The 13,996-nt window shown below is 54.3% G+C and overlaps 1 protein-coding gene across 1 annotated transcript; it reads left to right on the top strand.

Moving 5' to 3' along the window:
- The first annotated feature begins 3,346 nt into the window (after nucleotides 1-3,346).
- On the top strand, nucleotides 3,347-11,026 carry DES (desmin). The gene is made up of 9 exons (XM_060152039.1): nucleotides 3,347-4,014; nucleotides 5,241-5,301; nucleotides 5,423-5,518; nucleotides 5,634-5,795; nucleotides 5,951-6,076; nucleotides 6,485-6,705; nucleotides 8,354-8,397; nucleotides 9,932-10,014; nucleotides 10,227-11,026. The coding sequence occupies exons 1-9, from the start codon at nucleotides 3,437-3,439 to the stop codon at nucleotides 10,266-10,268; spliced, it is 1,413 nt and encodes a 470-aa protein (XP_060008022.1). The 5' UTR covers nucleotides 3,347-3,436; the 3' UTR covers nucleotides 10,269-11,026.
- The last annotated feature ends 2,970 nt before the right edge of the window (nucleotides 11,027-13,996 follow it).

Below are 13,996 nucleotides of genomic sequence, written 5' to 3'. Positions count from 1 at the left end.
GTGTGGTACTGGTGTGAGGACAGATATATAGGTCAATGGAATAGAATAGAGAGCCCAGAAAAAAATCTTCACATATATGGCTAAATTGTTTTCAACAAGGGGAAAAGGACAGCCTTTTCCACAAATGGTGTTGGGAAAACTAGATATTCACATGCAAAAGAATGAAGTTGGACCCTTACCTTATACTATATATGAAAATTAATTCATAATGGATCAAAGACATAAAACTGTAAAGCTCTTAGAAGAAAACACAGGGGATGACATTCTTCACATTGGATTTGGCAGTGATTTCTTGGATATGGCACCAAAAGCACAGGCAATAAAGAACTGGAGTTCATCAAAATTTAAAACTTTTGTGCATCAAAGGATACTATCAAGAGAGTGAAAAGGCAACCCACAGAATAGGACCTCTTGAATTATGTGCCAAGTACATTACCCATCCAGATAAATTATCATTATTTTTAGGAAGTCCAGTTCTAAGCAGTCCTCAGGGGAGTCTAAACTCTTACTCCAGTGGTGCTCCCTGCCTGGTTCAGAACATGGTTTGGAATATGCTCCTCTTTCACCTGCCTTCCAATCCTCAGAGTGTTGTTTCGCTGCCCTCCATGCTAGCAGATCCTCAGGGGTGGAACTGAATTTTGGAAGCAGCTCCAAGTGGTTCAGAGCCAAGTCTGGTAAATGTTGATTTTGACTAGAGAATAGATGGCGTAATTTATTTATTTGTTTTCTGCCTCATTTCACTAAGGAAGCAAGGCCTTGGGGTGGTCCGAAGGGCAATTTCCTTTTGTGGTCTGGAGACTATTCACAGAGAGGAGTCCCAAATATGTTCTGTCCTCCCTAGTGTTGTGGAAATGGTTGCACGGTCTCCTCTAGTCTATTAGCCAGGATTGTTTTGGTTACAAGTGACAGTAGCCAATACCAAGTGTCTCAAGGAAAAATAAAGGAAAAGTTTATTGGCCCCAAAGCCAGGAAGGACACTGGGGAAGCTCACAATATTGAGGGCAGAACTGCAGAACCAGGGCCCCAGGGGATGGAATTTAGGACTTCTAGCCCTGCATTCTCCTCCTCTCTAGGTGTCTCTGTTTCTCCTGGCATGCTGACCTCTCTTTCTTCCTATGTCAGAAAGAACTCCCCGGTGGGCAGGAAACATGGTTACCACAGGTTCCAGTTTAGTAATTCCAGTTCCATCTATAAATTCCAGGGTAGGTCTCTGATTGGCCCCGCTCAGGTCCAGGCCTGCCCCTTGAGCCAATCACTGCAGTCAGAGGGATGCAGTTATAAGACTGACTGGGAGCTGAGTCACCTGTTCACTCATGGTGTGTGTGTGTGTGTGTGTGTGTGTGTGCGTGCGTGCGTCTGTGTGTGTGTGTCTGTGTGTCTATGTAGCAAAATAAGGGGATGGGAAAGAAAGCTTGCAGTCTACTTTGAACTAAAACAAGGACAGTGTTGCCTGGGATGTGCTAAGGATTCATATGATCTCCAAAATTCTCCAGGAGCCTACAGTCTAGTTTGGGAGACAGACACAAAAATAACCAGAACACAGCAGCTTTCACCAACTCGAAGGCTGGATAAGAATACCTGGAACTCCCCACCCACCTCATAAGCTCGTCTCTAGGATAAAAATTAGAAACTGAATGTGAAAGGGCTTTGCAAATACAGCAGCAACAAAGCCCTTTGCAGTTCACCTGGCACATCCACACCCACTCTGGGGTCAGACTGCCTCAGCCTCCTGAGCTATAAAACGGGACTGGTACTACTTCCTACCTCATAGCGTTGTCAGAGAATTGGGGATCATGGGTGGGGAGTGCTTAGCAGAGTGGCACACAATGGGTGCTCAGAATACATAAGGTGTTATTATCTGCATATGGTTACCTGAGCCTCTTCAAAGCCCTAGACAGTAGACACAGCCAGGCTGACCACTCCCACTTTATAGTTGAGGACACAGAGAAGTGAAGGACCTGCCTGCTTGTAATTACATCTGCTGGTAATGGCAGAGCTAGGGTAAGACCAGTCCTCTATTTTCAAGCTTTGCCTTCCAAAAGGGTCAGGCCTGAAAGAGGCCTGTAGAGTGCCAGGTGGAGGTACAGAGAGACAGCCAGCATTCATGGAGAAATAGGGATGTCCTTAGGGGTCAGCCAGTGCCTTGTACTAAGGAGGAGGCCTGTGAAGCGATGGACAAGCCCTCTGCAGGGCTCCATTCCTGCTGGGGGCTTGGAGCGTTATGGGGGTGGGAAGTGATTGGGGCTCATCACCCCAAGCCGTGCTCCGCCATCTGACACCCTTGTCTCCTCAAGTACTTGGCCCTCACCCCGCAGAGCTCGTCTCCTGCGCACTTGTTTCCCGGACTGATATATTCTCCTCTATAAATACCAGCTCTGGTATTTGGGACTGGCAGGCAGCTGTTGCTGCCAGGGAGATGGCTGGGTCGACATGAGGCTCCTGACAAAACACAAACCCCTGGTGTGTGTGGGCGTGGGCGTGGGTGGTGTGAGGAGGGGGATGAATCAGAGAGGGGGTGGGGGAGGGCTCAAGGCGGGCAGAGGCAGCGAAGCTGGTGGTGCGGGGTTGAGAGTGTACAGTTATGTTATAATTGTTATAATTGGAAACTGAGAGCCTACCAGGCCCTTTCTGGAAGTCACCCTGTTGTTTATAAACTTGAGGCGAGGCCCTGCCCTCACCCGGAGTGGGGAGGAAAAGGGCCTTCACTAGTTCAGAGGGAAACTGAGGCTGGGAGCTGGAACCCAGGGGCTAGTGGACACACCTGAGCAGGCGGGCTCTGGCGGGGATGGCTGAGTGCCCCGGGCTGGTCCCCCCCATCCTCCCTGCCTGTCTAGAGACCCTCATCCTCTAGGCCTGGTAGTGGGCTCAGGGTCTTTGCCTGAGCCCTCCTGAATGTTCGCCACTTTCAGAGACTCTTTAGAAAAAAAGGTGATTTGGAGCCTTTCTTGGAAATAGGCCTTGTCCCTTCAGGAAATGACCCAAAGTATCTGCTTGCAGCAAAAAGGAGCCCCTCAAACTACATGGAAGCCTCTCCCCTGCTCTCTCCCCTGCCCGCAGGCAGGCGGGCCTACCTGGGGGCTCCAGACATGCTTGAGCCCTGGGTGAGGCGACTGGCAGGCCTGCCCATCTTCTGCCCCCCTAGGTCCACCAGCCTCTCCCACGCCCCTCAGGGGGCCCCCACCCGCCGGCTGAGGGGCGAAGCCTTCTTGCGGGGGAGCTGGCCTCCCTGCCCCCACGCCAGAGGCCGCCCTTTCCTGGCAGGACAGCGGGATCCTGCAGCTGTCAGGGGAGGGGCGGCGGGGGCTGATGTCAGGACGCATACAAATAGTGCCGACGGCCTGGGGCCCTGTCTCCCCTCGCTGCAGCCACTCTCCGGCCGGCCGCCCACCGCTTCCTCCTCCGCGCAGCGCCGCCCAGCCTCGCCCTCGCCGCCACCATGAGCCAGGCCTACTCGTCCAGCCAGCGCGTGTCCTCCTACCGCCGCACCTTCGGCGGGGCCCCGGGCTTCCCGCTCGGCTCCCCGCTGAGCTCGCCGGTGTTCCCGCGTGCGGGCTTCGGCACCAAGGGCTCCTCGAGCTCGGTGACATCCCGCGTGTACCAGGTGTCGCGCACGTCGGGCGGGGCCGGGGGCCTGGGGTCGCTGCGGGCCAGCCGGCTGGGGGCAACCCGCGCGCCCTCCTCCTACGGCGCGGGCGAGCTGCTGGACTTCTCGCTGGCCGACGCCGTGAACCAGGAGTTCCTGACCACGCGCACCAACGAGAAGGTGGAGCTTCAGGAGCTCAACGATCGCTTCGCCAACTACATAGAGAAGGTGCGCTTCCTGGAGCAGCAGAACGCGGCGCTCGCTGCCGAGGTGAACCGGCTCAAGGGCCGGGAGCCGACGCGGGTGGCCGAGATCTACGAGGAGGAGCTGCGCGAGCTGCGGCGCCAGGTGGAGGTGCTCACCAACCAGCGCGCCCGCGTCGACGTCGAGCGGGACAACCTGCTGGACGACCTGCAGCGGCTCAAGGCCAAGTGAGGACCCAGCGCTCCCAGAAACCCCCTCTCCATGGGCTGGGCGCGGGAGGCTAGGCCTGGGGCTGGGTCCAGCTGTCAGCACCCTGTCGTATGTACCCAGGGAGAGGGTCGTCTACCTGTGTCTCCCCAGGAGGGGAGAGGGACGCCAGGTCTCTCCCCTGTGCCCGCAGTCTGCAAACGAGGAATTTTCTTGGGGACATCATGGGGTGGAAACGGGAGACCTTGGGAGACCAGGTGCTTCTTAAAAAAGCATCTTAAGTTGCTGGGGGTTGGGCAGGCACATGAATGGAGAAAGGAGGCCCATGTGCAGTCAGAGGGAGAGGGGAGGTTGGTAGGAGACAAGGAAACATGGGGCCAGCAGTAGCTGTCAGCTCATCTGTGATGAGGCCCTGCGGATGGGGGTAGAGAGGGCATCTTGGCCCCTGGGCCCAGCTGAAGCTTTCCAGGGGGGAGCGATAAGCTAGAGGAAAGTGGAGAGTGGGTGGGGGTGCAGCCCTCAGAAAGCTTGGAGGACCAGATGGTGGGCTCCACCAGGCTCCCAGTATGTACAGGCAGCAAATGTAGTGAGCCGAGTCACTGGCCCACTACCCAGGTCACAAATGTTAAATGAACACCTGCGTGGGCCAGGCTGGGGCTGGGGCCTGGGAACGCAGAGGTGGATAAAATAGACATGGTTCTTGGACCTCCCTGGTGGCGCAGAGGTTGGGAGTCTGTCTGCCAGTGCAGGGGACAGGGGTTCGAGCCCTGGTCCGGGAAGATCCCACATGCCGCGGAGCAACTGGGCCTGTGCACCACAACTACTGAGCCTGCGCTCTAGAGCCCGCGAGCCACAACTACTAAAACCCGCAACAAGAGAAGCAGCCACCGCAATGAGAGGCCTGTGCACAACGAAGAGTAGCCCCTGCAACTAGAGAAAGCCCGTGTGCAGCAACAAAGACCCAATGCAGCCAAAAATAAATAAACATTAAAAACAAAAAATAGACATGGTTCTTAATCCCAGGGAGGTCACAATCTGGTGGGGACAGAGACTTCCAGGGTGTGGCTCCAGGGCAGAGATTGGGCCACTTCCTGTTCCCTCCCTGTGTGGGCGGGGCCTCCTGTCTCTATCCAGCAGCCAGGCCTCCTTTCTCTGTCCTGAGCCCACTCCCTGGACAGCCCCCAGTCAGTCTTCTCCACTGCCAGTTTTATGCCCACCAACTGTCTGTCCTGCCTGTCTCTGCCAGGATGCAAGAGGAAATTCAGCTGAAAGAAGAAGCGGAGAACAATTTGGCTGCCTTCCGAGCGGTGAGCCCTCTTTGGTCCCCCAGCAGCCGTACCCCTTCTGTCCCCTCTGTGTCGCCCTTGGTCTCCCTCTGCCCTGACCGGGTGATCAGTGACCCTCTCCCTCTCACTTGACCTTCACCAGGATGTGGATGCAGCCACTCTAGCTCGAATTGACCTGGAGCGCAGGATCGAATCTCTCAACGAGGAAATTGCGTTCCTTAAGAAAGTGCACGAAGAGGTATGCCCTTGTGAAAACAGCTGGAAGCGGGGTGGTGGTGCTGGGCTCTGGGAATGGGGGTGTGAGGATACGTGCGGGGCCTGGTTGGGGACTGAAGCCCAGCTGTACCCTGCAGGAGATCCGTGAGCTGCAAGCCCAGCTTCAGGAACAGCAGGTCCAGGTGGAGGTGGACATGTCCAAGCCAGACCTCACGGCTGCCCTCAGGGACATCCGGGCTCAGTATGAGACCATCGCGGCTAAGAACATCTCGGAAGCCGAGGAGTGGTACAAGTCAAAGGTGGGACTCTGGACCCTCTGGCCCCCTCAATCCCAGTTTGGAGGTACTTCCTATGGCTCCATCTTTGGGGAGGAGGGTGATCCGGGGGTCTCATGCTCCCTTGCCCACCCCTACCTGTGTCCTGGTCATCTCAGGAACCCTCTCTTTGCCCTTAGGTGTCTGACCTGACCCAGGCAGCCAACAAGAACAATGATGCGCTGCGCCAGGCCAAACAGGAGATGATGGAGTATCGCCACCAGATCCAGTCCTACACTTGCGAGATCGACGCCCTCAAGGGCACTGTGAGTCCCTGCCCACCTTGCCTGGTCTAGCCCTTCCTGTCTGCAGCTCACACTCTGTGACCTCGGGCCCATCATAGAGTCTCTGTCTGCTCAAATCTACCACAGGGATAAAAAAGATAGGTGGATTCCCATTGGGGCTCTCAGGAATCATGGGACTCCTGCATGGAGGCGAGGAGGCCAAACAGTCATGCTCCCTTGTATCAGTTCTGTTCTCTGAGTTTCCACATGAGACTTCATTTGAGTTCATAGTTCCCTGGCTCAGAAGAGTTTGACAAGTCCTAGACTTGGCCATCTGGGGTTGCCTCCCAGCCCTGAGGCTGTGCCTCTCTCCATCCTGGGCCCCGAGTGTCCCCCCACTACCCCGCCCCACTGCAGCCTGTCCTTGACCCGGGCGCCCCTCCCCTGCAGAACGACTCGCTGATGAGGCAGATGCGGGAGCTGGAGGAACGCTTTGCTAGCGAGGCTGGCGGCTACCAGGACAACATCGCACGCCTGGAGGAGGAGATCCGACACCTCAAGGATGAGATGGCCCGCCACCTGCGCGAGTACCAGGACCTGCTCAATGTAAAGATGGCCTTGGACGTGGAGATTGCCACCTACCGGAAGCTGCTGGAGGGCGAGGAGAGCCGGTGAGGGGCAAGGCAGGGGCTGGCCGTGGGCTCCTGGGGGGTGCTGGGGGCCCATTCCTGCCCTGAAGTGGGGCTCGGGATCACCTTCACAAGATCTGGAAACAATATTATACGAGTCCACCACTCTGCTAATTGCAGAGAATTAACCAAGGCCACCTGGGTAAAAAGTGATTTAATTAATAGCTTTTATAAAAAGAGAAGTATAAGTATTCCCACATCCATCTTCAGAATTAAGAACCAGCAGCATAAAACCATATTCAGCAACCAGTAATAAACCATTACTGCCAATCAAGAGAGAGATGGAAGCGCAGCGGGGAATGATGAGGAAGGAAAGGGAGGGGGCAGATAGAGACAAATAGAGACAGAGGGGCTGGGACACGATAGGCTAAGAGAGAAGGTGCGGAGACTCGTGCTCAGAGGGTGCACACACACGCACATGCACGTGTATACGCACACATATGCTCATAGGAAAAGACACAATGATACGCTCGGAGCAAATCACCTCTAGACACAGAAAACAACATACAACCAGAAAGGGACACGAGGGAACCTTCTTGATTGATGGAAACGTTCTATACCTTGATTTTGACTGGTGGTTACATGTTTGTAGACACTGATCAAAACTCACTGGATTGCACACTAAAGATCTCTGCATTTCACTATGTAGACTTTTTTAATATAAATTTATTTTATTTATTTATTTTATTTATTTTTGGCTGCGTTGGTTCTTCATTGCTGCGTGTGGGCTTTCTGTAGTTGCGGCGAGCGGGCGTTACTCTTCGTTGTGGCGCATGGGCTTCTCATTGCGGTGGCTTCTCTTGTTGTGGAACACAGGCTGTAGGCGCACGGGCTTCAGTAGTTGTGGCACGTGGGCTCAGTAGTTGTGGCACGCAGGCTCAGTAGTTGTGGTGCACAGGCTTAGTTGCTCCATGGCATGTGGGATCTTCCCAGACCAGGGCTCGAACCCATGTCCCTTGCATTGGCAGGCGGATTCTTAACCACTGCACCACCAAGGAAGCCCCTTCACTATGTAAACTTATCATCAATTAATAACAGGTCAATTACTCAACAAAATGATGCCCATTGATACTCACAAAAATGATAAAATCTGAAGTTTAAAAAGATTGGCAGACATATTTAGATACAGATTTATACAAAGAAAGATTTCAGATATTGTAGAATAACATCTGCATATAATGACCCCTTAAGTGGCATTGCATTTTCCCAGCACTAGGCATGAATGGGGGTGGCAGCTCCTGGGACTTGCCCTCAGATGAATGGGCCAGAGGTTCCCAGCCTGCCTGGAGGGTGGGCACACACGGTGGATGTCACCCACAGCTGCCGCTGATACACCCTGCAGTGCTGAGGGCAAGAAGCAAATCCTGGTGCAGTGGAGGGTGCAGTGGGGTCGGGGGTTCTGGTGTCACACCAGCAGGTCAGAGATGGAATGGGTGATCCTTCCAGAAGGGACAGTTCCTGGGACGGCTGGAGTTGGCCTTTGGCCCCATGCCGCAAGCAGTGTTGAAGTCAGTGGGACTGGGACAGCTGAGGATGGTGTTTACAGAGGACCAGGGCAAGCTTTGAGGGGTGGTCACAGAGAGAGATGGAGGGTCCTAACCCTTTGGGGGCTTGGTCTCTCCCCTTTCAGGATCAACCTCCCTATCCAGACCTTCTCTGCCCTCAACTTCCGAGGTGAGTGCATGTTGGCAAGTGGAGGCTGGGGTGGCAGGGGATAGGAGTCCAGCGTGGGCACTGCCCAAGGCCAGCCAGGAGGGGAGGATAGAACCGTAGGGACAGGGCTGGGGTTTGGGGAAGAGAAAGGGGGCTGCTACAGGAGGACGGGGGAGTTTAGGTAGAGGCGCCTTCTAACAGAGGGAGCTTTTAATTTTATTTTATTTCATGGTATTGTATTGCATGACCATGTCCCCTGCACCTTCTGGGAGTATTGAATGGCCACTAGTTTCTGTTTCCTAATATGCCCAAACTCCAAGGTACCAGGGGTGTCCTTGGGGACCAAGCATCAGGAGCAACTAGAACCATATATCCTGGGCTACAAGGCACCCACCACTCACTGTCTGTTTGGCAAGTTGCCAAGCACTCCCCCCCCCCCGCCCCCACCCCCAGCTGCTTGTTGAACACCTCCAGTTTGCTGGAGCAAGACGTTGGGTGCATGCTTTAAAAAAATGAAGCCAAACCTTAGCAAAGCCAAACAATTAAAAGAACGAACTCCTAGGGCATTCTGCCATTCTGATGTTAGTAATATGCAGATCGAGTGGTTTCCAAACCCCAGAGAGCAGAAAAACATGCTATAATAATACGTTAGGAAGCAAGCTGGAGTCCTTGGCAGCTTCGCCTTTCCTAGATCAAACCTTTTATGTATTCGATGTTCATTTTCATCAGGAAAAAATACACGCTGTGCTTCACCGAGTCACAATGTTCATCACATGCTGGTTGCCTGCCAAGGAGAGTCACCAACACCAAACTCATAATACCAAGGGCCTAAATTTGACCCTTCCCATAAAACTCAGAACATCTCTTTTCAGTTAGTAGTTTATCCAGACACCAAGTGTGAGCCTTGCATTTCAAATCGCTTAATGCTTTTACAAGCCAATAATTCTGGGGCATTATAGGGAAAGTACCATCGTTACCATTTAATAGTGGGGAAACTGAGGCACAGAGGGACAAGTGACTGGCCAAGGGCACCGTGAATCAGTCACTGACTCCTCTCCATCTCTCTTTCATTAAGACATCAAACTGCTCATCTGGAGTCTTAAGGGGGCTGGGTACCATGAGGTCCTCCAAAAGAGTATCTTGGTTCTGGGCTTTGGGGTCCCGTCAGGGTACAAATTCATGCAGGGCTCTCCTGCAGCCAGGGGTGTAGAGGGAGTGAGGAGGTGTGTGTGTTGGGGGGTGGGGGTGGGGGAATGCTGGGCGGCCTGGGCCTCGGGGATCCCCTGCCGCCCTGAACCCACTGCACCCGGAGCATATCTGTTGGCTCCTGACCTTATCCCAGCCCTGGGACAGGTCCCTGGGTCTGCAGAGCCACCTGTTGGGTGCTGGGCTTAAGGACAGGTGAGGACATTTTGCTGAAAAAGTAACAGACCCATCTTGAGGGGTTGGGCCTCTTCCGGGCTCTGCCCGGTGGGATCAGGGAAGGACTCCCAGCCACAGGAAGAGCCCAGGTGTGGCCTTGGTCAGGCTGAGTATGTGGATGGATCTGTTATAGAAACAAGCCCCGAGCAAAGGGGTTCTGAGGTCCATACCAAGAAGACAGTGATGATCAAGACCATTGAGACCCGGGACGGGGAGGTAAGTGGTCTGCCTGGTCCCCTTACCCTTGGCGGGGGCCTCTGGGGTGTGTCCCGGGGGCTGTCAGCCAGGTGCTTTCCACCAGCTGTGCTGGTTCAGGCTCCTGCCTGGGGGCAGAGGGGATCCTGCTGTGCTGGGGTGGAGGTGGCCCGGGGCCATGGCTCCGTTCTCTGGCCAGCACTGGGTTAGACTGGGTTTCTCTTCCTCTCCAGGTCGTCAGTGAGGCCACACAGCAGCAACACGAGGTGCTCTAAAGCCAGAGACCCCTCTGCCATCAGAGACCGTCCTCACCCCTGTCCTCACTGCCTCCTAAAGCCAACCTCCTTCTATCCCAGGGCACCACACCCAGACACAGCGCTCCCCTCACAGCCTCTGACCCCTGCTCACCGACCAGCCCTCCCCCACAGGGGATGTGGCCGAACCCTCCCAGGCACAGGGAGCCCCCCGCTGTATGAGGTGTGGATGTTGGAAGTGAGTGAGCCTGGCCCTCAGCTGCCCTTGTAGTGTGCTGGGCAGAGCCGGGATGGAGACAAGGCACAGCAGTGACCCTGCCCCTCCCACATCTGTGACCTCAGGCTCTAGCCCCTGGCTTTGGAGAGGACTCCAGCGCAGGGTGTAGGGACCCCGCAGGGTCAAGCTCAAGCCCCATGGACCTCCCCCACACCCCCTCCCCAGCCTGAGTCAGAAAGGGCCGCATCCTCAGCAAGCCGGGCAGGTGACTAGGGACACAGCCCTCTGCGGAGACTGTGGGGCTTGAGACTGACCCCGTGGTCCACTACTTTCCCAGGGTGGGCTTAGAAAGCAGGGGCTGCAAGAGAGAACCCCCGAAGGTGCCAGATGTGGGAGCAGGAGATGCAGAAGGAGAGAGGGTGGGCGAGATGCTAGAGAGAAGAGAGGAGAGAGGCAGAGAGCGGTCTCAGGCAGGTGGCCGGGGTGCCCACTTCCCTGTGCCTCCCCCTCCCCTGCTGCAGAGGCTCTGGACAGAAACAATAAAAAGAAAAGCACAAGCCTAGCATGGCCTCTGCTGTCTTGGCTGCCAGGTCTCCTCTGGGGAACCCCAGGGCCCCGTCGCACCACCTCGTGAGATGGACTGTGTGCTGCCTTCCTGCCCAGCTAGACTGTCCCCCGGGGCCTGTCACCCCTTCTGTCCCCAGAGCCTTCCAGCCTTGCTGTATGTGTGTAGCATATGGGGGAGGGGGCTGGGCAGGGGGCTTTGGTTGGGGAATCACAGATACCTCTCCTTAGGCCCCAGTTCCAGGACTGACCCCACAGACTGGCTCTGAAGTAGGGCTCCCCCGGTCCCTTTCCTAAAGAAACTTACACTTTCTTCCCACTAAACCTGCATCTTTTAAGCTCAAACCCAGATTCAGGAAAAATAACAATGTTAAGAAAAATAGAAAGCTCTATCTCGTTCTTGGAGAAGAAGACTCGATACTCTAAAGATGTGATGTCAAGTCATCCTATGTTAATTTATAATTTCAATGCAATACAATCTCAATTAAAATACCAAAGGGAAATTTGGGGAGAATTTGGGAAGATGGGAGGGGAAGGTAGGACATATTAAAAAAAAAAGGAAATCATGGAGTGAAACGTTAACACAGGTACGTTAAAGGTTTCTGTGGGGAAACCTTAATTATTCAATATAGGGCGTGGGGGCATTTGGGTAGCCCTGGGCAAGAGCAAGAGTGAAAGCTGTCTGTCTTTTCACTCCTTCCAAAACATAACTTCCAGGTGGACAGAGATTTAGGAAGCTGGATGGATCCACGTAGGTCTCAGCCTTCCAGCCACTCCACAGATTTAAGGGGTTACACTTTAGAGGTGGGAAGAGGGTAGAGATCACAAACATGATAAATTCGGACAGTCTGTAGGTGAAATAACTCTAATGGGGTTTTGCTCTTAAAGTCCCTGGTGTGCCATTCCTAACTGGCTTTTTCCAGAAGCTTCCAAAGCCTTTCTGGTGGCACTTTCTCCCCCTCCTTGGGTGTGGCCTTGGCTCACGAGTTGCCAGGCTCCCCCTCTAGCTTGTGTGGTCCCTCCCTCCAGGAAGGACGCCTTCTTTGACGTATGCTATCCTTCACCTTGCCCTGGGAGCATCTGGGGCTATACCCCATGTCCACACCCTCTGTCACTGGTGATTAATGTCCCTTTCTTTCCCCCCAATTCTCCAACGGAGTGAGCCCTGCAGGCCCCAGAATGCCCCCAATCAACTGGTGGTGGAACCCCAAATGAAATTAGAAGTAGCATTTTCTGTGTCTGCACAGTGGGATCAAGGAGGAGGGACGGGTGAGGGGCTTCTTAACCTCGAGCTTGTTGGGGGCGCTGGAATCAGAGCTAGTCTCTCTGTGAGAGAAACACCTGGGTGAGGTGGGCCCGAGTGGATAAGTGGTGGTGTGTGTGTATCTGTGAGTAATCTCCGGAGCCTCTCACTTCTTTCTTCTTTCCCCTGAATGAGTTCCATGCGCTCACCTACCCCACAAAGGATAAAGGGACACAGAGGTCAGAGAAGGTCTTAGAGTCATCCCTGCCTTCCCATAAAAGGCTTAGGTGCAGGGACTTCGCTGGTGGCGCAGTGGATAAGAATCCGCCTGCCAATGCAGGGGACATGGGTTCGATTCCTGGTCCAGAAAGATCCCACATGCCGCAGAGCAACTAAACCCGTGAGCCACAACTACTGAAGCCCGTGTGCCTAGAGCCTGTGCTCTGCAACAAGAGAAGCCACCGCAAGGAGAAGCCTGCGCACCACAAAGAAGAGTAGCCCCGGCTCGCCACATCTAGAGAAAGCCTGCGTGCAGCAACGAAGACCCAACGCAGCCAAAGATAAATAAAATTAAATCTTTAAAAAAAAAAAAAAGCTTATGTGCAGACTGGTCACTAAGAAGGAGAGAGTGTAGGACTTCTAGACTCTCAGATCCAGACCTCAGAGTCCCCCAAGCAATGACCTCTACAATGTAGAAATCCCCTCCCCAGCCTTGTCCCACACTTTGATGAGCAGTCCTCAGGCTCTGCTTGAATGTCTCTGGGTCCGAGAACACAGTGCCTCCTCGGTAGCCCCTTCTAGCTGGGACAGCTCTGAAGGTCAGAAAGTCCTTCCTTCTTGGCACACATCTGCCCCTGTGACCACTATCCACCTGTCCTCAGAGAAGAGGGGAGGCTCAGGCGAAAGCATTCTCTGAGCAGAGCCTTCCTGGGACTGGAGAGTCTGGAGATTCTAAGCCCTCTGCTTTGTCTTTCTCCTTAGGAGCTGAGCAGTGACGCAGGAATCTAGGGCAGAGGAGACTGATGTGGGGCTCCCAGAGAATGGACAAAAATAAACCAAAAAGGATCTGGGTCTCATGTGGTCATACACATACACCCAGACCTTCAGTGTGCCCTCACCCCGTGCCCACACATGCACCCCATCACTGCCGTGACAAAACCTCTCCCTGCTCCTTGGGACACTGGCATCTCCTCCTTCAAGACTCTGCAACTACCAGGTGTTCATTCACCCTTGGCATTGCTGGGTTTTACCTCCTTCAGCCATGAGTCATGGGGGAAGGGGAAGGGAGTTACAAGGTCAAAGTACTGGTGCTCCAGTGGGAGCATATGAGGTGGGGTTGAGCCCTCGGTCCTGTCTTCTGCTCCTCTGTACCCTACCCACAGCACCTCTGGACCTTCTGCCCTCCTGAGCCTAACCAGAAGACAGTGGGGTGTGTGATTAACCAGAAATCATGCAGTTGGAAGTATTTTATTTTCACTTTTTTTTTTTGAGGTATGCAGGGTTCTCACTGTTGTGGCCTCTCCCGTCGCGGAGCACAGGCTCCGGACGCACAGGCTCAGCGGCCATGGCTCATGGGCCTAGCTGCTCCGCGGCATGCGGGATCTTCCCGGACCGGGACACGAACCTGTGTCCCCTGCATCGGCAGGTGGACTCTCAACCACTGCGCCACCAGGGAAGCCCTATTTTTACTTTTGAATACAAGCAACAAAAGGTTTAATGCGGCAT

The sequence above is a fragment of the Lagenorhynchus albirostris genome, chromosome 6 (assembly GCF_949774975.1).
Source record: "Lagenorhynchus albirostris chromosome 6, mLagAlb1.1, whole genome shotgun sequence".
In the NCBI taxonomy this organism is placed as follows: domain Eukaryota; kingdom Metazoa; phylum Chordata; class Mammalia; order Artiodactyla; family Delphinidae; genus Lagenorhynchus; species Lagenorhynchus albirostris.
Note: the sequence above shows the minus strand (reverse complement) of the source record. Positions and strands in the feature narration are given on the sequence as shown.